This window comes from Pipistrellus kuhlii, unplaced genomic scaffold (genome assembly GCF_014108245.1).
Source record: "Pipistrellus kuhlii isolate mPipKuh1 unplaced genomic scaffold, mPipKuh1.p scaffold_m20_p_16, whole genome shotgun sequence".
In the NCBI taxonomy this organism is placed as follows: domain Eukaryota; kingdom Metazoa; phylum Chordata; class Mammalia; order Chiroptera; family Vespertilionidae; genus Pipistrellus; species Pipistrellus kuhlii.
In genome coordinates, this window is record NW_023425471.1 from 3,674,192 (window position 1) to 3,700,195 (window position 26,004).

General features: G+C 42.1%; 1 protein-coding gene across 4 annotated transcripts in view; it reads right to left on the reverse strand.

Annotated features, from left to right (window-relative positions):
• Positions 1-8,816: 8,816 nt before the first annotated feature.
• Positions 8,817-26,004, reverse strand: part of CTPS2 (CTP synthase 2) — a 112,115-nt gene continuing 94,927 nt past the window's right edge. For all 4 annotated transcript variants that reach the window (XM_036439702.2, XM_036439703.2, XM_045582292.1 and 1 more), the window contains exons 17-19: positions 25,507-25,651; positions 10,690-10,794; positions 8,817-9,166 (exon numbers count right to left, since the gene is read on the reverse strand). In XM_036439702.2, the coding sequence (XP_036295595.1) occupies positions 10,725-10,794; positions 25,507-25,651 (215 nt within the window). In that variant the 3' untranslated portion in view covers positions 8,817-9,166; positions 10,690-10,724. The remainder of the gene's footprint in view (positions 9,167-10,689; positions 10,795-25,506; positions 25,652-26,004) is intronic.

A 26,004-nucleotide genomic window follows, 5' to 3' on the forward strand; every position in this document is an offset into this window, starting at 1 on the left:
ACAGTGCTGAATAAGGAAGCACTGATATTTAAAAATTTCCCACACTCACTGCACTCATATGGCTTTTCCCCCAATGAGTGAACTTTCTGATAACGAAAGTCAGAGATTCCTTTAAAACATTTTTTAGCTGAAACTGGCTTGGCTCAGTGGATAGAGCATCAGCCTATGGACTGAAAGGTCCCAGGTTCGATTCCAGTCAAGGGCATGTACCTTGGTTGCGGGCACATCCCCAGTGGGGGGGGTGCAGGAGGCAGCTGATCGATGTTTCTAACTCTCTATCCCTCTCTCTTCCTCTCTGTGAAAAATCAATAAAATATATATTTTTAAAAAACATTTTATACTTTCAGGGCCCACAAAACACTGCCTTCCAATATGACAGCTTGGTCTGGAACAAGCGTGTCATTGCAGCCAATGGCTTTTTTACAGTCTTTCTTGGTATAGCAATTTTTTTCTGTTTTGAAATGTCACCCCAGACATCGAGATTTCACTTGGTTTGTCCTTGATATGAGTAGCCTGTTGCTGAAGTTGTCTTGAAGCAATAAGGATGCCGAGACCAACCTTCTGATCTCCAACCTTCTGACCCATAAAAAGCTTCTGGAACACACTGAATTTGCAGCTCTTCACAAGTGAGGCCCTGCCCAAACCTCTTATGAAACACTTTACTCTCATGTGCTGGTCCTGGTGCTGGTGATGCTTTGCACTGAAATAAAATGGTTTTGTACATGCCACACACCCCAACAGTTGTAGGCTGTGCTGTGTTCCCTGCTGCTCAACCAACTGGAAAATGTCCCTCAAGACTGCACCACAACTCTCACGGGGGTGGCTCTTCTGGGAAGACAAAGGTAATTTGTCATTCTCTGCCTGTGATTCTCTTACAGAAACGTTCTGTTCAATGGATGCCTCCAGATCCTGTGTTCCACAGCAGCAACCCAGTGAGGATATAAGAGCAAAATTATTCAGCATCACATCAAGGTACAGGTGTCTCTGAGCCTCATTAAGGAGGTGACATTCTGTTATGGAGAAGTACAGTGACATCCTCAAAGGTCACACCAACATCAGTTGGGCACCTCAGCACAACTGCTGCCATCAGACTCTCTGGGCAGAGTGGGTGGAGGTGGCGGGCAAGGATGGGATCCTGTATGGCACTGAAGAAGGTCACTTGGGGGTCAACAAACTTCATACTGGCGTGGTCTGTGGTGAGGACCAGTAGACTTTGAGCCTTCTCCTCTGGGTATCTCCACCACGAGCCACTGCTCACATTGCTCTGACCCAGTCAGGTGACCATGAGAGAGAAAAAATATTTTTTTTGAAAGGAACTAAGACTGAGACTCAGGAGGAACTTAAGAAATCACAGCATGTGAAATTCCTTAAATAAAAATGTATTAACTTTAAATAATTGTGCCTATGTTACACATAATTTTTATTTTAAAAAAAACAACCATTACACTTTTTGTAGAAAGTCAGCATATATTTTTGGCTTGAAGTTTGTTTAGTTTTTGGGGGAGAGAATAAAAATAAAATTTAGCAGTTTCAGTTGTGCCCTGTCTTTGACATGAAAAATGGGAGGGCACCTGCTCACCTTATGAAATTCTTTTGTCCTTGCTCTGCTTGGGGCATAAGTATCTTCCTTTGCTTTCTCTTCCTTTTGTTGTTTCACTTCAGCTAACTGATTGTATAGTCTGCAAGAAGTTTATATGGAATTAAAGACAAATACTTCAGAAAAAAATATGTATACTGAAGAAAAAAATTATATATATATATACACACATACACACTGCATTTCTTCCCCCAAACATACCACATTTAGACCTTCCCCTCACATCATGCCTATTTCATTTTAGATAAAGGTATCAAGAAAAATAATATCCCAAAGTAGTTCCCTTTCATGGTGTTTTTAGCTTTTGGTTCAGCCCCAGTCTTCTTTAAATAAAATTAGATTTGTCCTTGCCAGGAAAAAGGAGAGGTTAAGACAAAGTAAAGGATCAGCTGATTCTTGACCCAGAACAGAGACAGAGAGAACTCTCTCCTCTACATCCCACAGTCCATCTGCAGACACCCTGTCTCAGGTAAGGGTACAAGCATGTTGGTGTTTCCAGGACCATTTCTGTAGGGAAACCCAAGTAATAAATAAAGGTTGCCCCTTTCATTTTACTCTGCAAGACCAAAACCTCACTAAAACATAAAAGAAAAATAGCTGCTAATGTTGATAACCTCTTTTGATCATTCCCACTCACTGGGGAGTCTTGCTATTGAAAGTAGTCTCTTTCTACAGATGAGGTATTATAGAATTGTATCCCTGAAACCTATAACATTTTATTAACCAATGTTACCCCAATAAATTCAATTCAATTAAATACATAAAATAAAAAGCATCTAAGCATCAAGGTACTGGGTATGGGGAAGTAGAAGATGTTAAAAATGTCCAACAGCTTCATTAATGATTGCTGAGTAGTTCTAGATAAATTTCTAATCCTGATCCACCTAGACATTATGAAGTTAATTTGATATATCTACTAAGTCTGCCTTCTCATGTCTTTGCTACATAAAAAAAAAAAAAATCAAAACCTGTAAGAGACAAAGTTTCGCCCTGGCTGGTAGCTCAGTTGGTTGGAGTGTCTTCTCAATACTCCAATGAATGAATGCATAAATAAGTGAAAGAACAAATCAATGTTTCTCTCTCTAAAATCAATTATTAAAAAAGGCAATGTTGCATAGCAAATTAAAAAGTTATACATGATTGTTATGTAAAATTAATTAAGCTAATTTTAATACTTTTCCTTCTCTCCAACTTAATCATGAATCAAGGTTTTCAGTAGTTCTTAGAACAAGAAGAATCTTCATATTCAAAATCACATGTTCAAAATGTTGGAAATGTTTAGACTATTAAGTGGTTAACTAAATGAGCACTATTTGCCTGTTAAATTACTTAATGTAAAATGAATATTACTTTCAGATATTCAAATAAAATACATAAAACATTGAACATTATTGCAGTCAACTTTTGATTATCTGTACTCATGGAAAAGAAAAGGTGACCTGATTAAATGGAAAGTTAGAACATTTTTCTGGAGGGGAAGACAAATGTCATTTAGAAAAAAAGTAATATAAATATAAATATCATTCCACTCACTATAAAAATGGCACTTTTTAAATGAGTGAAATGATTTAAAAGTACACCTAGAAGAATAAATGTAAGAAAAATAAAGCTAATAAAAATAAAGAAAAATAGTGAGGGTGTTACAGAATTTACCAGGCAACCGAGAAATATGCAGGAGTACCGGAGGCACAGGAAAAACCCATTTATTTTCAGATGTTCCACATGTTACCGGTACAGAACTCAGGGACACAGTTTCTCTCCAAATCCTGAGCAAACCAATATGGAGGAATCTTTCCCTTCATACCCTCTGGCTTCTTTGTACCCCAAATATGGATCATACTCCTGGACTTTTTGCGGACTTGCTGATTACTCTGTCTGGGGGTTGTGTATTGTTCATGGTTTATGGCCTCTCTGAAATGGGAGTAATATTTAGGTAAACAAGTCTTGCAGGACCAGATTGTTAAAGAAGGGGCAGTGACCAGACTATAGGCTAACAAGAATGTGCATTAGGTTACTGGCACAGATTCAGATGGCTAGCCCCCCAAAAATGTCTCATTTTCCCCATCAAGGGGAGTAATTTCTCTTTCTAGATATTAAAACTTACTGTGTAATCTATTGTATAACATTACCCTTTCCTGCAGCTATAGCTATTCTCTCTGGGTTCTCCCTCCTCTTGTCCATCCAAGTCTAGAGTACTTCACTGTACCTAGTCTTCTTTGACCCATACTAGTTTTTCATTTTGAGCATACCACCTGTTCCCCACTGGGCCCCTGACTGATTCTCTTATTTGTGAATATTAGTAGCTATAGTTTACATTTCTAGCATATAATAAATTGTGTGAACTTATTGGTAAAAAGCCTTTTTAAACACAAGGCCATCATGGGCCTGCTGAGTGATTCAGAAGTCCTTTACTGCACAGTTTCTTTCTCTCTCCCAGGCCTTCCTTCCAGTCTAAACTTATAGATGAAACTAAGGGCTGGGGGGATGAGGATAAATATGTACTACCTTAATCAATAAAGAAATTTAAAAAAAGAAAGAAAGAAACTAAGGGCAAAGGGACTAGCAGAAACCTCCAAAGCTAATACTTCAGCAACATTTACTGTCCATGATATCTGGCCTGGGATCTTTGAATTTCAGTCTTTCCTCATCATCTCCTCCGGGACACAGCTAGCCACAGGCAGACAGTCCAACACAACATTTAAAATTCAAATGTGAAACACAGAATAATGAAGCCATCTGGTCCATATTGTGTTATCCAACAATTATAAGTAATGCGAACTATAAATACAATAAGCAAAAGGAAGCAAACAAGAGACCATTAATCAATCCAGACAATTTGCACAAGATGTGATGACTCAAGTGTATTTACACAAATACAGAAAACGCTTTTTCAGAAGAATCTTTAGAAATGATGGACGAAAGCAGATCTGGATTTAAAATATAACCTGGCAGTGCCCTTCAGTCATACTTCTCTGAAGTAATAAAAATCTGTATGGGCTTAGCAGGCATGGCTCAGTGGTTGAGTGTTGACCTGTGAACCAAGAGGTCACAGTTCGATACTGGGTCGGGACACATGCCCTGGTTGCAGGCTCAGTCCTCAGTGTGGGGCATGCAGGAGGCAGCTGATCAATGATTCTCTCTCATCATTGATGTTTCTCTCTCTCTCCCTCTCCCTTCCTCTCTGAAATCAATAAAAATATATACATTTTTTTAAAAAAGAAACTAGTAATACTCATCATTAGCCCCACTCGAAAAACCTGTAGGAGCTTGAGTGGGACATAATCAAAATGATTTGGCTCTGGGTATTTACAGCCAACAGTCTCCTCATCTGTCTGACTATCCCATAATCACCGCAAAGTCAATATATCTGAAATTGAACAAATGCTCCTCCCTTTCCCATCTGTTTCTTTGCTTATATCTCAGGCTTCTAATATGAGCAACTGAAGAGATGATGCAAGTGCAGAGAGAGGAAACATTTAAATTGCTTAGTTATCAGTTCCCTCCCCCGCTCCTTTACCAGGGTTCACTGTAGGCAGAGAATTACTCCCAACCCTCGGTGACTTGGTTTGGCTTACCTCTTTTGCACTTCCACCATTGGCCATGAGAAGAGCATGCCCTGAATAGCCGGCGGTGATACGTGTGGTAGACCAGAAACCTACCTGCAGCCAGAAACCAGGCTCTACAAATCCACAACCACTTGCTTGCTTTTGTAAGCCATTGGGATTTGGAAGGTTAGCTGTGATGTATTGATAGTATCTCCTGTCAGAAATCACAGCACTCTCCTCCACTGGGGCTGGGCATGCCTCTCCTCCCTACAACTCCAGACCCAGGTGGAGGCAGGCCTGAATGGCCCCTCAGGGTCCTTCCCACAGCAGTGGTGCTGCCTCCACAACCGAATATTAGAAGTGAATTTGAGTTGCGCTTTACCTTTAGTTCTGCACTATCCTCCATCTTGCATCTGTCAGCACAAGTGCACTGAACCTCGCTGGGGGTCGCAGCTAAACCCACCCTCCTAGCTCACCTGGCCCCATCCCTCCACCGCCCAGCCTCCACCCCACTCCAGGAGATTGGAGCCCTGCCCTGAGTACATTCAGCTGTGAAACGGTCACATACAATTTAAAGCTGGCACCAAGGGGGAGATTTGACTTACCACCTCCCTAAAGCCCCCCTTAGTGACCCCAGCCAGTGCCTCTAAGGACGACCACAATTACAGGGCCGCTGGCCAGAGCCCGCCCCTCTGAGGCCTGCAGAACCCTCTGCAAAGCTTCCATAGCTACAGTCCCAGGAAACAACCATGCCCTCCGCCCCTAATCAGCACCTGCTACCCGCCAGGGTACCCGTGGTTTTAAAAATAACAATCCCACCCTAACCAGTTTGGCTCAGTGGATAGAGCATCGGCCTGCACACCGAAGGGCCCCAGGTTCGATTCTGGTCAAGGGCATGCACCTTGGTTGCGGGTACATCCCCAGCAGGAGGTGTGCAGGAGGCAACTGATCAATGTTTCTCCCTCATCGATGTTTCTCTCTCTCCCTCTCCCTTCCTCTCTGTAAAAAAAAAAAAAAATCATCACCGACCCATTGGTTGTCCAGTTTCACCACCAGACACTGCCCTGCCGGTCTGGGAAAACATATCCCCACTGTCTTCGTACTGTGTGACAACAGGCACAAATTTGGGTAAAATGTTTACCAGATTCATAACTTTCCATGTGTTCATGTCCCACAGCTGCTCTACCATCCTAAGCAGCCATGCTACTACCATTTGCTGCTTCACTGGATTCCAAGTTCAAGGGTAGCTCCAAAAGAGAAGTCTTCTGTAGCAACAACAAGGAGGAGGCTGGCTTATTTTTTCTTAAGTGCCCTTCCTTCTGGTCCTATTTACATGCATCATTAGCCCAGCAGTGGAAGCACTCTGTTATAAGTGACTTTAGAAATCATAATCATTACAATTAAAAACTTCCATTTAAACCACAATACCCCTTTGTTATGCTAAAGTTGCCCTCTCCGCTTACAGCTCTCTCTCTCTGAGGCCTATTTGGACTTTTAACCTATCTGCAGGCTTTTTATTTTGGAACCTTTTGTGATCTTGAAGTTGTAATTTTCACAAGTGGAGCCCTAAAGCTCTAAGATTTTTATCAGAATTATCATTTCATTTCTGCATGTGTTTCGTAGGTGAGTTTTCCGTAGCATTACAAAACAATGCTGTAACACTTTACAGCATTAAAAGATAAAAGTTGAAAGCCCCCAAAGCACCACAAAGAAATTAACTGCGCAGTGTAAATGTTTAAATCAGTATCAGAAAGCTCAAATGTAGGCAGCAATGAAGTCAGCGCAAGCACACTGAACTGGGAAAATCAAGAAGCATAATGGTTGATGCCAGTGCTTGAGCATGGATCTATGAACTGGGAGGTCAAAGTTTGATTCCCAGTCAAGGTTGGGCACATGCCCGGGTTTTGAGCTCAATCTTCAGAGGGGAAGGGAAGCGTGCAGGCGGCAGCCAATCTCTCTCATCGTTGATATTTCTCTCTCTCTCTTCCTCTCCCTTTCTCTCTGAAATCAATTAAAATATATTCAAGAAGCATAGTGGTTGAGAATGTTGTATAACAGGGCCAGGTCTGGGGGAGGTAAGGGAGGTGCAGAGCTGGATTCTGTCTATATTTTTAAATTCCATATTTTGTTCATCGTGAAATTTTAAAATTAATTTTGATATAAAAAATTGCATTAAAATATAACAGCTGCTTCCTCAAAAAGTTAAACAGAATTACCATATATCCCAGCAATTCCACTCCTTGGTATATACACAGAAGAATTAAAAACAGGTACTCAAATATTTGCACATAAATGTTCTTAAGAGCACTATTCATCACAGCTAAAAGGTGGAAACAACTCAAATGCCCATCAACAGATGAAGACATAAACAAATTGTGGTAGATACAATGGAATTTTATTCGGCTATAAAAAGGAATAAAGCATTGATACACAGGATGAACCTTAAAAAACATGACACTACACTATTACACTACACTATTAAGCGAAATAAGCCAGAAAGAGAAAGACAAGTATCACATGATCTCACGTGAAATCTAATGAAAATTAACTGATGAACAAAATAGATCCAGACACAGAAGCATGGAACAGACTGTGAAATCTCAGAAGGAAGAGGAAGAGGGGAAGAGATCAACCAAAGAGCATGTTTGCATATATGCATACCATAACCCATGGACTCACAATAGGGTGGAGAAAGCCTGGGAGGAGTAGGTGAGAGGGGAGGGGGTCAATGGGAAAAAACAAAGGGAACATCTGTAATATCTTCAACAAAAAAAGATAAATTTTTTTTAAATGATGCTAAATGAAAGACGCTAGATACAAAAAGCTATATATTGTATCATGTCATCTACATGGAATATCCAGAATTGGAAAATCATAGAAATAGAAAGATTAGCGTTGCTAGGGGCTGGGAGGAGGTAGGAATGGGGATTATTCTGGAGTGTTGGAAATGTTTCAGAAGTAGATAACGGTGGTGGCCGCATAACATTGTGAATGTACCAAATGCTACTGCAATGTTCACTTTAAAATGGTTAATTCTATGTTATGTGAATTTCATCTCAATTAAAAAATATACAGGGTGTCCCCAAAAATGTATATACACTTTGAATAAAGCGTTTATTAAAATACGTTTCATTTCTGCCCTTGCTGGTTTTGCTCAGTGGTTGGAGCATCAGCCCTGTGGACTGAAGTGGACTGAAGGTTCCCGGGTTCGATTCCAGTCAAGGGCATGTACCTCTGTTGCAGGCTCAATCCCTGGTCCTACTCAGCGAGTGTGGGAGGCAACCAATCAATGTCTCTCTCTCACATTGATGTTTCTCTCTTTGTGTCTCTCCCCTTCCCTTCCACTCTTTCTAAAATAAACTCAGGTGAGGGTTAATAAACAATACACACACAACCATTTCATTTTCAAAATGTAATAGAATCTTCAGCTATCAGCTGTTAAAGTGCGTATACATTTTGGGGGGACATGGTGTATATGAACTGATCTTGATTCCTGAGATTTTTTAGGACCCCTTCAATTCTGTGCCTGAGCACAGGCCTTACTTGCCACCCCCATCCTTGGACCTATTTAAATTCCCTTTTAACTAGAAATAAAGTGGGCAAGACATTGAAATAAGCTTGGGCTGCACCGAGATTGGTGGTGGAGTTCCAAGTCAAAGAATGGCTCATTTTTCACTCAAAATTCATTTTATTGCATGTGCCCTGCCACCCTTCCCATACAGCCCAGTGAAGGCTCAGGTCCTGTATCGTTGCTCAGCACCTGTCATCACGGTATACCAGACAAGATAAAGACACACTTTCTCCCCCAGTCAGGTTGGTGGGAAATGTTTAATCGGCTAGGGAAATCTGGGAGACCCAAGGGCCGCCTCTGGAGGGAAAAGGAAAGTGCCCCTTTGGTTCTGGTGCGTGAAAGTACATATCATTTGATTCCCTTTGAGGCTTTCGTCCCACGTTGCGTGATTCTTTAAGAATGTGGTGATTTCTTCAGGTAGTTGCTTTATCTTGGCTTCAATTACTTCAGAGCCTTAAAAAAAATAAAAAAAATAAAAGGAATATGTGTATTAGCAACATCAGAACCTGAATAATACAAGTCTTTAAAATACTCCCAGGTAATTTTTGCATCATTTGGTTTGCTCCTAAAGCTCTCCATTGAGGCAAACCTAAATAATACGAATGTGCTTTCCATGGAGAACATGAATATTCAGTCCCTAAGTGAAATACAAAGAGAGCTGACACTGGAGCAATGAACTCTACAAATATCCCCAAGCTGCTGTCCCTGCTAAAGAGAGCAGGTCAACCCAGGCCTCCGAGCTAGGGTATGATCAAGTTAGCCAGGCTGCTGTCACTCTAATAAAGCCTAATAGAGCAGCGTGGAAAATATTATAGGCTGCCCTCAGCAGCCATGCCAGTCTCTGCCATCGCCCTACAAAGAGATAAAATACTGTTATTTTACACACACCCAAGGAAACCTGCTGTCCACAGCGACCTAGACTAGGGGCCAGCAAACTGTTTTCACAAACGGGTTTACTGGGCCGCAGCCCTGCCCATTTAGCTGAGTGTGGTCCCTGGCTGCTTTTCCTCTACAGTGGCAAAGTGGAGTAGCTGTGACAGAGGCCGCATGGCCTGCAAAGCCTAAAGTATTTACTATCTGGCCCTTTACAGAAGAAGGTTGCTGATCCCTGACCTAAACTATTAGAAATCTACCCACTTCGGCCTCCAGGTGTATTGTATATATATGCATCAAATAAATAGATGATAGATATAGATAGATAGATAGATAGATAGATAGATAGATAGAAAAATCTATATCTATCTATCTATCTATCTATCTATCTATCTATCTATTTACTAGAGGCCCAGTGCATGAAATTCATGCAGGGGGTGGGGGAAGACATCTCTCAGCCCAGCCTGTACCCTCTTGAAAACTGGGACCCTTCGGGGGATGTCCAACTGCTGGTTTAGGCCCGATCCTGCAGAAATCCCTGTGGATTGGGCCTAAACTGGCAATTAGACATCCCTCTCACAATCTAGGACCACTAGCCCCTAACCATTTGCCTGCCTGCCTGATCTCCCCTAACTGCCTATGCCTGCCTGATCTCCCCTAACTGCCTATGCCTGCCTGATCTCCCCTAACCACCTCTGCCTGCCTGATTGTCCCTAATCACTCTGCCTGCCTCCCTGATGGCCCCTAACTACTCACCTGCCTGCCTGATCGCCCCTAACCGCCTGCTGTGGGGTGACCAGCCAGAGTGAGGGGCCGTGATCATTCTGGTCTCTGCTCATTCTGGTCATTCCACCATTTCAATCACTGGGCTTTTATGATATAGGATTCCTGGCCTCAAATGCATTCCATTCTCCCCATGCTAACTGCTAGCTTTCTCAGGTACATTCCAGTTTACCAAAGGTGTAGTGGGCTGTGAGGTCTGTCTGTCTACCTCTGCCAGGCAAATAGGATCCTGTAGACAAATCCTATAGTGCTTGCTCCCTTCTACACCAAGACAGCAGCTTGTCTGTAAAACAAACAAGAACTCAGAGATTCCTTCTTACCCTCTCAGGTAGCGCCTGTCATTCCAAGTCATGTATTAGCTTATTTCCAACTCAGCTATCCTTGGCTCTGAAAAGCTGTCATCACTGGCATCGCTGTATCTATCACTAGATCAAAAGAGGAATTAATTTAGCAAGGTATTAAAAAAAACAGACAATGATCCAAAACACTTTCCATAATTAACTCCCACTCAGAGACAATCCTAAGAAATACTCTATTATCACTTCCTCCTCACATACCACAGTCTCCTTTTGTCAGAGGAACTGATCACTTGCTTTCATCTTAAATTGGAAGTAACTTATTCAGAAAATTTATAAAAGCATTTCAATTTAGATTAAATTTATAATCTTATAAAGACCACTAATCATTTCTAAACTTCAAAAAAAGCCTTAAAAGCACACCGCTCCTGACTCTCTTACCTACGGTCTGCTTTCTACTAGAGGTATTATGTAAACAAATTAAGTTAAAATGAAAGCCTGAGCTGATAGACCCATTTATTTCCTATGAATCTACTATTGCCTGAATCGCAGTCCTTTTGAGATTAAGCATCATTCAGTCCTATTCCTGCTGATCTCAATTTGTTCTCAAGTGCAATAAATAGCATAGCATCAAATAGTACTTGAACGCTCACAGATTTTTTTTCATTTTCCACCCTTCTGATGACAACGGTTTCCTTTTTTTTTATTGTTTTTTATACATTTTTTATTAAATTATTATCTGTGTACATATTTTAACATTGCCGCCCCCCTCCACAACTGTTTCCTTTATCAATATGAAAGGACTACAGAACAGCTGTACATCCCTTGATTACATTAGCCAAACACTCTTCATTTTACTCAGTGGTAGGTTGGGCTTTATCTCTGAGCCTGAGGACCACAAGAGCTCCCTAGATAGCTTCAATGTGGAGGAGCCAGTCATCCAGTCAGCAAACTCCATGGGGATATTGATCTTGGTGGTCAATAGAACTAAGACATGCATGTTAACTCAAGACCCATGTCCAGCCAGCAAGACTTAGTGGTTGAGCATCGACCTATGAACCAGGAGGTTAAGGTTCAATTCCCAGTGAGGGCACAAGCCCGGGTTGTGGGATCAATACCCAGTGTGGGGCATGCAGGAGGCAGCCAATCAATGATTCTCTCTCATTGTTGATGTTTCTATCTCTCTCTCCCTCTCCCTTCACCTTTGAAATCAATAAAAATATATTTTTTTTTAAATACCCAGGAAAAACCCAGTAGTGCACATAAAAAACATTCGTACTTGGTAAACTCACCTTGAAATCCTACCTACTTCAGACCCATTTTTGCTATGATTTAGGGGTCAGCAGCATGAAAGTTTCCCAACCCAACAAACATTCTCATAGGTTCAAGGATTTTAGAAGTAATTTTCACAAATACGCTATTTTCAAAATAGAAACTTCATGAGATGCTCCAACTACCTCGAGTCACATGGAATATTAAAAACAGGACCAATTATTGACATAGATATTGCCATGTTTGGGTTCCTGAGAAATACACCTTCTCCATGAGATAGCCCTGCAAGTGTACTTTTGCTCCGAGCTGTGCTCAGTTTAGGGTTCCTCTTGCTCGATTCCAAATAAGTCAGCAGGTTGATCAATTCCACAAGAGTTCTACTGATCTATGGAGATGGCATTGCCAGGAATTGTTTCATGAATTCCATAATAGGTGAAAATCTACTCCTTTTTCTTTTTGTTAAGGGAAGAGAAGGAACAATTAGGAAAATCCTATGCTCATAGATTAGAAAACAAAGATTTCCTCTAAATATATTGAGCACATATCAATAAATACATAAACAAAATCATAAAAGCCAACCTCACTCTCCTCCCTGACTTTTGGACAAAATCACAAAGGGTAAGCATGAGGGGTGGCCTAGAGTATGGAGAGGATACTTATACATTCTTAGAAGAAGATTAAGAATTGCCAGAAAATAAGTGAAATAAGTCAGTCAGAGAAAGGCAAGTATCACATGATCTCACTCATATGTGGAATCTAATGAACAAAATAAACTGATGAATAGAGTGGATCCAGAGACATGGAAGCATGGAAGAGAGTATAGAATCTCTGAGGGAAGAGGGGGGGGGGGGGGGTAATCAACCAAAGACATTATATGCATAACCCATGGACATAGACAATAGGTGGTAAAGGCCTTGGGGGGGGGGGGGGAGCTGGCTGCAGGGGGTCAATGCGTGGGGAGGGGGGGCCATATGTAATACTTTCAACAATAAAGATTTATTTTAAAAAAAAGAATTGGCAGAAAAAACAAAGTATGTTAGATAAACATATAAATCAACATATCCTTAAAAGCATTCAAGTAGAACAGTGGTCAGCAAACTCATTAGTCAACAGAGCCAAATATCAATAATACAATTGAAATTTCTTTGGAGAGCCAAATTTCTTAAACTTAAACTTATAATGACATTTCTTCAAAATATTATAGACTCGCCCAGACTGTGGTATTTTGTGGAAGAGCCACATTCAAGGGGCCAAAAAGCCGCATGTGTCTCGCGAGCCACGGTTTGCTGACCACTGATGAGCAAGACACATCTTATTAGATTTTGGTTCAGGAAAATCAATTCACTATTGCAAAAGAGTTTTCAATAAAGAAAACACAGGAATAACTGAGGAATGTTTTTGTTTTTATTTAAATGGCCTCAAAAGTTGACATGTCCTTTCCCATGTACTCCCACTGCTACACAAATGCCGAATCTCTCCTGATTCTATGCAACATCACCTGTCATAGAACTGGCAAAGAAAGGGGATTTGGAAGTTGTACTCAATACCCTGAGAAGAAATGAAGGTCAAGGGTGTTCAAGTGATTCACTGAGCACAGAGCTCATTTGAGGTGGGGCCAGAATCCCCATCATGCTAACCCAGCCCACAAGCTCAAGTTCACTAGTAAGCTGTGTTGCAGTGGGCCAGCATGGCCTCTCAGGGCATGTTGCCCAATACCACAGGTGAGAAGGCCCAAACCAATCTCCTCAGTTATCAGATTTTTAAATATATATATTTTATTGCTTTTTTACAGAGCGGAAGGGAGAGGGATAGAGAGTTAGAAACATCAGTCAGCTGCCTCCTGCACACCACCCACTGGGGATGTGCCCGAAACCAAGGAACACGCCCCTGACCGGAATCGAACCTGGGGCCTTTCAGTCCGCAAGCCGACACTCTATCCACTGAGCCAAACTAGTCAGGACAGTTATCAATTTTATACCTGCTTCCTTCTCTAATCTCAGGCTGGGGAAGAGTAGGATGGGCCCACACCTTCCTGTCACTCCTTGGTTGTACTGTTTATTGGCCATCATGTATGCACTGGTCACCTAACTCCTGAGAGTCTAGAAATAGTGGAATTAATACCTAAAACCTCATCAAAATGTTATGAGGGCCAAAGGGTATCTATAAGTATGCTCTTGAAAACTATACAAAAATATAAGCTGTCACTATTCATGGGGGCTACATATCCTATATAATAAAGCCCTATTATGCAAATTGACCAAACGGCAGAATGACTGGTTGCTATGACACGCACTGACCACTAGGGCGGCAGATGCTCAATGTAAGAGTTTCCCCCTGGTGGTCAGTGCACTCCCACAGGGGGAGCGCTGCTCATCCAGAAGCCAGGCTCACGGCTGGCGAGCGCAGGAGTGGTGGCTGGTGCCTCTCCTGTCTCCAAGGCAATCGGACATCCCCAGAGGGCGCAGGCAGGGCTGAGGGACCCCCTAAGCCAAGTGCATGAATTTTGTGCACTGGTCCTCTAGTTTGTAATATGGTCTCTCTCAAAAAGTCCTAGAAATATAAAGACGTCATGAAAACTGCCAAGTGCGTGATGTTCAGCATTGTTTCCTGGACCAACAGAATTCCCTACCCATGTTAGCAAGTGAACTTGGGTGGGTGTGTGTCTCACTTAATGGCTCTTATTTCCTGTCTAATGGCTGTCTGCACCACACTGCCCACACCCCAAAATAGCACAGGCTGAGTCTAGCAAAGTGTGGCTCGGTTTGGGTTTACTCATCTCCAAGGTATAATAAATGACAGGGTTCACTAACTTTCTTTCCTATGTGTCAGGGGCCAAGGTAAAACAATCAAGTAAACCACTACACTCAAGAACAGAATTATCAAAAGAGGCATCTAATAAACTTGCTGGTTTTATGGCAATCACGTGTCAGCAAAAAAATCAACTGCTAGAAGTCAAATAGGGATGGATCATCACCCACAAGCAGAATAGCGGGGCTCCTGCACATTCAATCAAATGTGGGTGCTACTCTGAGATGCGTGTGACTTAGGGTTCACTTGTGTTTCACAAAGAACAGAATTAAAGAAGTCCAGCTGAAACTGGTTTTGGCTCAGTGGATAGAGAGTCGGCCTTCGGACTGAAAGGTCCCAGGTTCGATTCCGGTCAAGGGCATGTACAATACTTTGGTTGCAGGCACATCCCCAGTAGGGGGTATGCAAGAGGCAGCTGATCAATGATTCTATCTCATCGATGTTTCTAACTCTCTATCCCTCTTCCTTCCTCGCTGTAAAAACAATCAATAAAAAATATTTTTTTTAGAAGAAGAAGAAGAAGAAGAAGAAGAAGAAGAAGAAGAAGAAGAAGAAGAAGAAGAAGTCGTCCTAAGATATACTTACCTGGGTATATTTTCACTTAATTCAAAACATCTCAGCTCTTTCTGAAGCCTAACCTGTCTTTAAAAATAATATCTGTGTACACACACACACACACACACACACACACACACACACACACTTCTCAGTGGGCAGTGTTATTAGATATTAGGGTCTTTCATGTTAAATTTTATGAAATGCCACAGAATACAAACCCATTCGTGCATGTCTGATGACTTTTAAGGAGGGGATAGTTTTAAACCTACAATGTCCAGTGTGGTAGCCACAAGCCACAGTAGCTATCTAAATTTACATCAAATAACAGTTAAAGTTCCCCTTCTCGAACCCACTGAGCCATATTTAAGAGCTCAGTGGCCACATGTGCCTGGTGACTGTCATACTTGGATGGTGCAGATTATAGAACACTTCTACAATATCATGGCAGACAGTTTTACTGGATAATGCTGATTTAAAAACAAATGAATAATGATCTTAAAAAAAAAAAAAAAAAAGCAAACTATAATCACCATGCAATGGTCCTCCTCTCCCTCAAAAAGGTTTTTGGAAAGGTCTGGCTATCCACGGTTAAGTAAAATCACAGCAAATCTCTCTGAGGCATGCATGTGCCTCCCAAATAATGGAAGCATTCTTTTCAGAAAGCTGTTTCACTGTACCATTTCGTACAAGACAGAATCAAAATCACTAGCTGCAAGGCATGGGAACTGCTCTCCTTACAACCCTGGCTTGATTTACAAGACTTGACAGCATCGGCCTATGCATGGTTCTTGGGCAAACAAAAGGCTGGTCACGGCCAAGTTTGTGTGTGAAAGATTCCTGGTGCCTAATAAACTCCCAATATAAGAATACATATATTCCACGGTGCTAGGGCAAGGATACAGTAACGCCTCATAGAGTCCACCTTTTATGCTATCCCGGGGGCAGCCATTACCCATTTCTTCTTCATCGACAGGAAGAGGTGGTTGGAATTAAAACAGTTCAATGGCATACTTAAGATTCCCAACATGCATGCGTCCCTGCAATACTTCATATCAAAATCCATTTGGTGTGGGAAGAGCATATTTTAAAACAGGTTCCCATGCACACAGTTTTCCCCAAAGCACTATCCTGACTTCCTTCTCAAAGAGCCCCTGGAAGCCATAAAATAGAAGAGGAACGAAATAAAAACTTAGTGTGCTCTGAATGAGTTTTACATTGAATAACAGATGCAGAATGCAAGCCCTGCAGGGAACAAAGGACATAGCAGTGTTTGTTGTTTGTCGCCATGAACTCCCTTCCTGGCTGCCCCCACATCATCAGCCCGCAGTGGCCCACGATCAGGAAAGAGCACCTTAAGCCAACACTTCATCCCCGAGGGAAGGTACGCTTAAATGTGATTGATTAGCAGTTCTTCGACCAGAAAGTCTCCAGGTATGGAGTCGGAGTCAAACAATGACAGAAGGGGAGCTATTGTAAAAGATGTTTAAAAAGACTGTTAAAGAAAGAACGTGAGGAAGAAACATTTCCCGGTTCACTTTTGCTTGAAGTGTAACAAAGGGGGGAAAGCAGTATTTTCATATCCATTTAAAGTTGACAAAGCACCATCACAACGGTTCCTCGCAGCAACCCTACAGGATGAAGATCCTGAGGGGAGATCAGGGGACTGAGGACTGTACTGTATGGATTTGTGTGCATTTTATCCTGTAGTCAAGGAAGCCACTGAGAATTCTTTTTTTTTTTAAATATATTTTATTGATTTTTTACAGAGAGGAAGGGAGAGGGATAGAGAGCTAGAAACATCGATAAGAGAGAAACATCGACCAGCTGCATCCTGCACACCCCCTACCGGGGATGTGCCCGCAACCAAGGTACATGCCCTTGCCCATAATTGAGCCTGGGACCTTTCAGTCCCCAGACCAACGCTCTATCCACTGAGCCAAACCGGTTTTGGCAGCCACTGAGAGTTCTAAGCTCCAAGATATAATGTAGTAAGACCATTCTGCTGGCAGAAGACAGTTTGAGAGGAGGAAAACTGGAGGCATAGACACCAGGTAGACTTTGCAGTAGGCAAGAGATGAAGGAGACCAGAACGAAGGTCATGTTAATAATAAGAGCATCATCATCATCATATTTCCCATTTAATTTCCCACCATAGACCAGGCACTGTGCTGAGTGCTTTACATTTAGTACAAAGCAATTTTCATTAGTCCCGTATCAAGGGTATACTATTACCATCCCCTTTTTTATTTACTTATTTTTATTTTTAGACTAGAGGCCCAGTGCGTGGATTCGTGCACCGGTGGGGTCCCTCAGCCTGACCCTCCCACAATCCAGGACCCCTTGGGGGATGTTGGAGAGCTGGTTTCAGCTCAATCCCTGCAGGCCAGGCCAAGGGACCCCACCAGTGCACAAATCTGTGCACTGGGCCTCTAGTATGCATATAAGATCTTTGGTTAATCTCTTCCCGCCCTATTATGATTGCAACCATTAAAAGAATAATATGTGGATATACAATAAAGACTAGAAATACTAAAAAATGAATACAGCCCTAGCCAGTTTGGCTCAGTGGATAGAACGTCAGCCTGTGGACTGAAGGGTTCCAGGTTTGATTCTGGTCAAGGGCATGTACCTTGGTTGCGGGCACATCCCCAGTAAGGGGTATGCAAGAGGCAGCTGATCGATATTTCTTTCTCATCGATGTTTCTAACTCTCTTTCCCTCTCCCTACCTCTCTGTAAAAAATCAATAAAATATATATATTTTTAAAATAAATACAGTCACTATGTTAAGCTGGTGGGTTTATTAGTCCTTTTTTTATTTTCCAAATTTTCTGTAAGGTTACATCTAGAAGTCAACAAAAAACAAAGTCTTCCCAGGTGGAAGCCAGCATGTCACTTAAAAGGAAAACCCATACAGTCACCAAAGAGGCGCCAGACACAATGGTGAATGACATGGGGGCCTCTCCCCCTGACTGCTGCCAGGATTCAAAGTTAACCCTTTGCACTCCGAACCATTCTGGACATTGGCTACCAGCTACTCAACGCTGCTTTGCGGCGGAAACTCAATTCCACGTAATCACTAATAAACTGCAATCTCCCCTGAGAGCGGACATCTGAATGATATGCTAGAATTCCGATGTCCCCTGAGAGGGGACAGCGGAGTGCAAAGGGTTAAAAGTAGAAAGGGAAGGGTAAGCACTAAGGAGAGAATGAACTTAGACCCTACAAGTACGCAAGAGATCGGGAAATGGAACTAGCTCCACGTATGTACTTCCTTTGAGGACTCTCTGGCTATAAAGTAGTTTCAACTTTTGAGTTTGGTCTGAAATATTTAAGCAAATACAGCGCATCACTAAGTAACCTCCCTCCTCTTGTTTCTGTACCAGCCTGCCTCCTGATTCGCCACAAAAAGATTTCTCTGCACAAGAGAGAGTGTAGGTTAGGTGGAGACATGGAGTCCAAGATCCTAAGATATAGGATAAAATGCTACTCAGATGTCTTAAGATTTCAATTTGATACTTGAAAAACATTTCCCCAAGGAGCTGTGTTTCTGTGAACTGCAGACTGAATCCCATGTAGATTCTTGCTTTCCAACATGGAATGAGTACCATCGAAGCAAGAGAGTTTTACTCAGACCACGCATGGGCATGATAAACGCCAGCATTATAGAACTTGGAAGTTATTCCTAACTTGGTGTGTTGTGATTGTGTGTAAGAGCCTCGCAGCGCAGCCCCAGAGAACACATGTGCTCAAAAACAACCTATGCACTTTAACCTCTGATCCCTCTTCTGTTACTTAAAATGGAATTCTTGACAGAGATTGAGTTCTCATTTCTAGATACTACAAAACGCACAATTATAAGCATCTTTGTATATTACATTGGTGGGGCAAAAGTAAGCTTACCATTGTTCATATGGAAAACAATACAATCTGTAATAATAAAAGGGTAATATGCAAATCAACCAAACGGTGGAATGGCCGGTCACTATGACGTGCACTGACCACCAGAGGGAAGACACTCAATGCAGGAGCTGCCCCCTGGTGTCAGTGTGCTCCCACAGGGGGAGCGCCACTCAGCCAGAAGCCCAGCAAGCACAGCGATGGTGGCAGGAGCTCTCTTGAGGCAGCGCTAAGGAGTAGCGAGCCGAGCCGTAAGAAGCAGCGAGCAGGCGGGCTGTAAGGAGCGAGGGCTCCTGAACTGCAAGAGGGCACAGGCCGGGCTGAGAGACAAACCCCCCCCCAACAAGTGCACAAATTTTCATGCACCAGGCCTCTAGTAATTAATAAATAATACAAGCATAAACTGTTTCACATACAACTGTAAACCTATTTTTGCCATAACCTGTACATTTAATGTCTCCTAAAATTGTTTTCTTTCAATTATATGAAACTAGAGGCCCATTGCACAGGACTGGGGGGGGGGGGGAGCGGTCCCTCATCCCAGCCTGCACCCTCTCCAATCTGGGACCCCTCAAGGGATGTCCGACTGCCGGTTTAGGCCCAATCCCACAGGGAGTTGGACATCCCTCTCACAATCCAAGACTGCTGGCTCCCAACTGCTCGCCTGCCTGCCAGCCTGATCACCCCCTAACCACTCTCATGCCAGCCTGATTGATGTCTAACTGTTCCCCTGCCAGCCTGTTTGCCCCCAACTTCCATCCTCTGGCTGGTCACCCCTAACTGCCCTCCCCTGCCGGCTTAATGATCTCAATTCCCAGTGTGTGGCTTGCAGGATGTAGCCGATCAATGATTCTCTCTTATCATTGATGTTTCTATCTCTCTCTCCCTCTCCCTACCTCTCTGAAATCAATAAAGATATATTAAAAAAAAAAAAAACAATTACATGAAATAGTCTCATTCCAGTACATCATACGCCAGCAAGACCATGAAAACTTGTGGTTATATTTCACACATGGGACAAATTGTTTCAACACCAGGGGAGGGATATCAGCAAAGAATTATAAAGATTTCTTTAATGGACCATAATTTCCCATTAGATTTATTTATTCTAAAAATGGTTTATTAGATTTGTGCAAAGGAGTTAACACAGCAGGCCCGAGGCTGCTGTCTCTAGAAGGGTCTGCCTGCAGGGGAACTTGGAAAATTGTTTTCTCCATTACCAATTAATAAGGTCATTTTACTGGGCCTACGCTGTCTATATAAACAATGTGATTTACGGTAAATATTTGCTTTCCTTTTCAGAGTCTGGAATTTGAGCGGTTGCTAGAAAGACAAAGCCTGTGTAACCAGCCCCCAACAAAAACCCTAAACTCTGAGTCTCAAATGGGCTTCCCTGGGCATACACACCACACACGTTGCTGCCTTTTTATTGCCAGAGGGAGAGGGAGTTCAGTGTGACTTCTCACAGAAGGGAGAGAGCACAGAAAACCTGCAAACAGCCTTAGCCCGTTTGGCTCAGTGGATAGAGCATCGATCTGCGGACTGAAGGATCCCAGGTTCGATTCCAGTCAAGGGCACATACCTCAGTTGCAGGCTCCCAGCTCTGGTGGGGGGGGGGGGGGGCATGCGGGAGGCAACCAATTGATGTCTCTCACATTGGTGTTTCTCTGTCTCTCCCTCTCCCTTCCATTCTCTCTAAAAATTAATGGAAAAAATATCCTCAGGTGAGGATTTAAAAAAAAGAAAAAGAAAAAGAAAAAAAACTACAGATTTCTCCAGACTTCACTTATACTTTTTTCTTTTACTGATCCAACTGTGTATGCTTATTCCGTCACTGTAATAAATTTTAGCTGTGGGTACAACTACCAATATATTCTGATTGCTTCTAGTGAATCATCCAATGTATGGGTGGTCTTGGGGGACCCCGAAAAACAAGACCCTCAGTTTTATTTTTCATATTAAGTTTTGTTTAGCTTTAAAAAGCCTAAAAAATACTATCCTAGAACTGTTGTGCATCTTGAACATACCACTAAAGTCTAAAACAAGGTGGAATAGTCTTCATAATTGCTATCATTCTATCGATAGTGGAGCAACTGAGAATTTAGCTCACCAGCTCTAGATCCCAAAATTATATTCTTTTTTAAATATTGGTTTCAGAGAGGAAGAGAGGGATACTAGTAGAAACATCGATAAGAGAGAATCATTGATCAGCTGCCTCCTGCATGCCCCCTCCCCCACTAGAATCAAGCCCACAACCCGGGCATGCGCCCTTGACCAAAATCAAACGTGGGACCCTTCAGTCTGCAGGCCAACGCTCTATCCATGAGCCAAACCGGCTAGGGCCCAAAATGATATTCTTACTGCAACTTACTAGGCACTAAAAGGTAAATATTCTCTACAAGGCAAAATGCTGGGGTAACAGCTCAGGTGAAATTGCTCAAAACCAAAGGTTTTCTCATTCTGTGTTTGAAAGCTGTGGGCTGCACAGGTGTCATACAGTTAAATATCAGGAGCCAATGTCTGGGAAAGGAAGTCATTATTCTAAGTTCATATTCCTTGTCACATTTGTTTGGGATTGATAACCGACAGCAATCTTGTTTGACAAAAATATAGTCTCAATTCAGCTCACATTAGAACTTGGCCATCAAAGCCATCCTTTGCTTTTCAATGCTCACTCATGCCATGGAGGTGGGCAGAGAGGAGCTGGAGTGCAAGGTTCCTCTGGAATCCTGGCATCTGTCACTGGATTAATTCACCATTCTTAGTTGGAACCTCCCTGCAAGGTGTTAAGATTAGAACAGACTATATCCATTCTCCCTGCTATCACATTTATTAGTTTAATGGGTAATAAAAACAAACAAATCTGTGTGCCAGGGAGCCGGGGAGACAGAGATAAATAAGCTGCTGGCTGTTCTTAAGGAAGCACCAGTGTGTGGCTAATACATAGGAATTCTCTGCCAAGCATGGAAGTCTGTTAGTCTGTTGTAATACCAATATCAGCATCAGAGTTTTGGTAGGAGGATTTTCCTTTTCTCTGAGACGTACTGTGTCTTGCTTAGGAGTCACTAGAAGTAGTCACTTTTTTCAGAAACTACCAGTAAACTTTACCCAGAAACCACCATCCCCATGAGAGAATCAGCGGGCCATCCAGCATACATGTGGGTAGGCCACATACCCAGATACCATTTGCATATTAGTTGATGTTTGCAAACAACCAGATAGTTATGTTGAGTTATGTGTGAGTTCTCCCAGCCATCTAATTTGCTCCACTGTCACCCTCCTTTCATATATGATCACTGAAGTAACCTATTTTGTGTGTGTATATATATATATATAGAAGCCCAATATGCAAATTGTCCCCTCGGGAGTTTGATCAGGAGTTCAGTCACTTGCTATGACATGTGCTGACCACCAGGGGGTGGCACGGAATGAAGGAAAGCCTGGGAAGGGAGACCCTGGCCGGCAGCTGGAAGGTCCCAATCGGCCCTGATTGCCGGCCAGGCCCAGGGACCCTACATGCACCAGGCCTCTAGCGGAGACAATAAAGTAGCTGAGAAGGGTCACAGCACACATCCAACATGGGAACACACTGAAATCTCCAAACTGCTGCATAAGCCATGCAGCCTCAGAACACAGGAAGTTCATCTTTGCGTGAAATCTTATGCGGAACCACGCTACATGAGCCAGATAAAGTGGAGCTGCTTGGCTGGAGCAAGGAAGAGCCTGGAGCCCCTCAGCCTGCTCTTCACAGCTGGCCAGACTCCAGCTCCATAAGGCACAGCGTGAAAATGAGTGCACTGGTTCAAAAACGCAAGGAGTGATCATTAATTCAGTAAGACGCCTGACATAGAAAATATATAAAGCCTGCTCTCATATGAACTCCCAGTTAAAGGGCATGTTATGGAACTGTGAGCATCCCCTAGCACCGTGGTTGGCAAACTGTGGCTCACGAGCCACATGCGGCTCTTTGGCCCCTTGAGTGTGGCTCTTCCACAAAATACTACGGCCTGGGCAAGTCTATTTTGAAGAAGTGGCGTTAGAAGAAGTTTAAGTTTAAAAAATGTTGTTCTCCAAAGAAATTTCAATTGTTGTACTGTTGATATATGGCTCTGTTGACTAATGAGTGTGCCGACCACTGCCCTAGCAGGTAATGTGGCAAATAAGCAGCTTTCATAACACAAGCACACGCTTACACACCATGCACCAATCCCAGCAGTCCTCAATTGCAATATCACAAGGGTTGTTTGCTAGAATGAGGGTCAGCACTGGTAATCTTCTAAATAATACATATCCAATTATTATGGTGCTAATCCTAGGTAGGGTGCTAACTTAGATATAGTCTATAATTGTGGCTAGTTCCTTCCACTTTTAAAGTTATTATATACTAGAGGCCCACTGCACAAAATTCATGCATGATGGTGGGAGGGGGTCCCCTCAGCCCAGCCTGCACTCTCTCCAATCTGGGACCCCTCAGGGGATGTCTGGCTGCTGGTTTAGGCCCGATCCCACAGTCGGACATCCCTCTCAAACTCCGGGACCACTGGCTCCTAACCACTCACCTGCCTGCCTGATCGCCCCTAACCACCTTCACCTACCAACCTGATTGCCCCAACCGCCTTCACCTGCTGTCCTGTTCATCCCCAACTACCCTCCCCTGCCTGCCTGATCTTGCCCCCAACTGTCATCCTTTGCCAGCCTGATACCCCTAATTTCTCCCCTGATGGCCTGATGGTTCCCAACTGCCTCTGCCTCAGCCCCGCCACCATGGCTTTGTCCAGAAGGTCTCCAGAAGATCTCCTGGTCTAATTGGCATATTACTCTTTTATTAATATAGATAATATTCTTGGATGAGAAAATGTAAAATATGAATTCCCACCAAATTAATATTTAAATGTAAAGAAATTTTGATGAAAATCTATAATGGATTACTTTACTCAAACCTAATTTCAAAAATCATTCTACAGTTAATCTGGAAGAGCAGCAAAATACCTTTTTAAAAATGTTAAACAATAATGGGAATAGACTTGATTTACAATAATGCTATGATGAAAAGCGTTGTACGGGTTCAGAAATAAGAGGTAAAATCATTAACAGAACAAAACAAAAATTCCTGAAACAAATTTAAATTACTCAACTTACTAACAATTGAGGTTAGGGGTTTGGAGAGAGCAGATCCCTACCTCACACACTATACCAAATATAAAGTTCATATAAATTAGAGATTTAAGCTTCATTTAAAATAAAAACCATAGAAGTGCTAGTGTAAAAAATAGGATATTATTTATATAATCTTTTGATAAGAAAAGACTTTACACACTTACACAAAAAACATAATTCATAGAAGATTTGACTATATAAATAAGAAATATATGCATAAATAAGAGCTTATTTAAATAAATTCCTTATTTAAAACTCTTTAAGGAAAATATAAAAACTACCATTGACAACTCAGAAGAAAACAAAATCATTTTGAAAAAGTATTTGCAACCTAACAAAGGATTAATGTCCTTTATATATAAAGAGCTTGCCAATCATTAAGAAAAAAGATATAATAGCAAAAGAAAAAGTAGGGGAAAGGATATGAACAGATCGTTTATAAAACAAGAGCCAATAACATACTTATATATATTAATTAATCAGAATCCACAAAAGAAAACCCTATTTTTCACTTATCAAAATGACAAAAATTTCTAAAATAATGCCCCAGAATTAGCATAATTTGGAAAACTGTTAGGTTACTATTGTAGATACGATTAGATCATTTTTATTGAGAAAAAGTCACAATTATTAAGAAGGAAAAAACAATTCTTCACTTTATTTTTTTTTAACGTTTTTATTGATTTTTAAAAGAGAGAGAGGGAGAGAGAGAGAGAAATATCAGTGCTGAGAGAGAATCACTGATCGGCTGCCTCCTGTACATCTCCCACTGGAGATGGAGAATCGAGCCCACCACCCGGGCATGTGCCCTGATCAGAATCGAACCTGCGACATCTTGGTTCCTTCACTTCAAAAAGAAATCAGCCCAGCAGGTGTAAGTTCAGGTGTCAAGCATCGCGACCCATGAACCCAGAGGTCGCCAGTTCAATTCCCAGTCAGGGCACATGCTCACGCTGCAGCTCACTCCCCGTTGGGGGGAGGAGGGGTGCAGGAGACAGCCAATCAATGTATCTCTTTCATGAATGTTTCTCTCTTTCTCTCTCCCTCTCCCTTCCTCTCTTTGAAATCAATAAAAGCATATTTTTTTAAGTTTATGAGAAACCTAGAGTGTTGATAACGGCATCTTGGGTCATTGTTAAGCTGGTTACCTGGAGGACAGTTTGCATCCCTGTTGCAGGTAGGCATTCAGGTTCCCAGTTGCTGCAAGTAATAGTCCCAGGTATGGAGGGGAAGGCTTCATCGGCCTAGAAGAAAACTCGGGATGGAATTGGACACCAACAAAATAGGGGTGATCTGAAATGAGAACAATGATGATGTGATTGAAGCAAACAGGAGAAATACTTTGAAGGTCTTATCTTTGAATCAGAAACTCATTCCACAATGAGATAACTATTTAACTTATCATCATAGCCAGCTATTTTCACAGTCCATCTTCCCAGTAGAATTTCAAATTACAAAACACATCTCCCGCGATAATAATCCAACATTTTATTTGTAGAAGGTGGTATTAGAATAAGCAATGTTAAGCAAAAATTTTTCAGTGGCGAGATAAATTCTGCTTTCCCAAAATCTGCCTGCTTTTTAAAAATATATATAAATGTTTATTGATTTCAGAGAGAGAGAGGGAGAGGGAGAGGAAGAGGGAG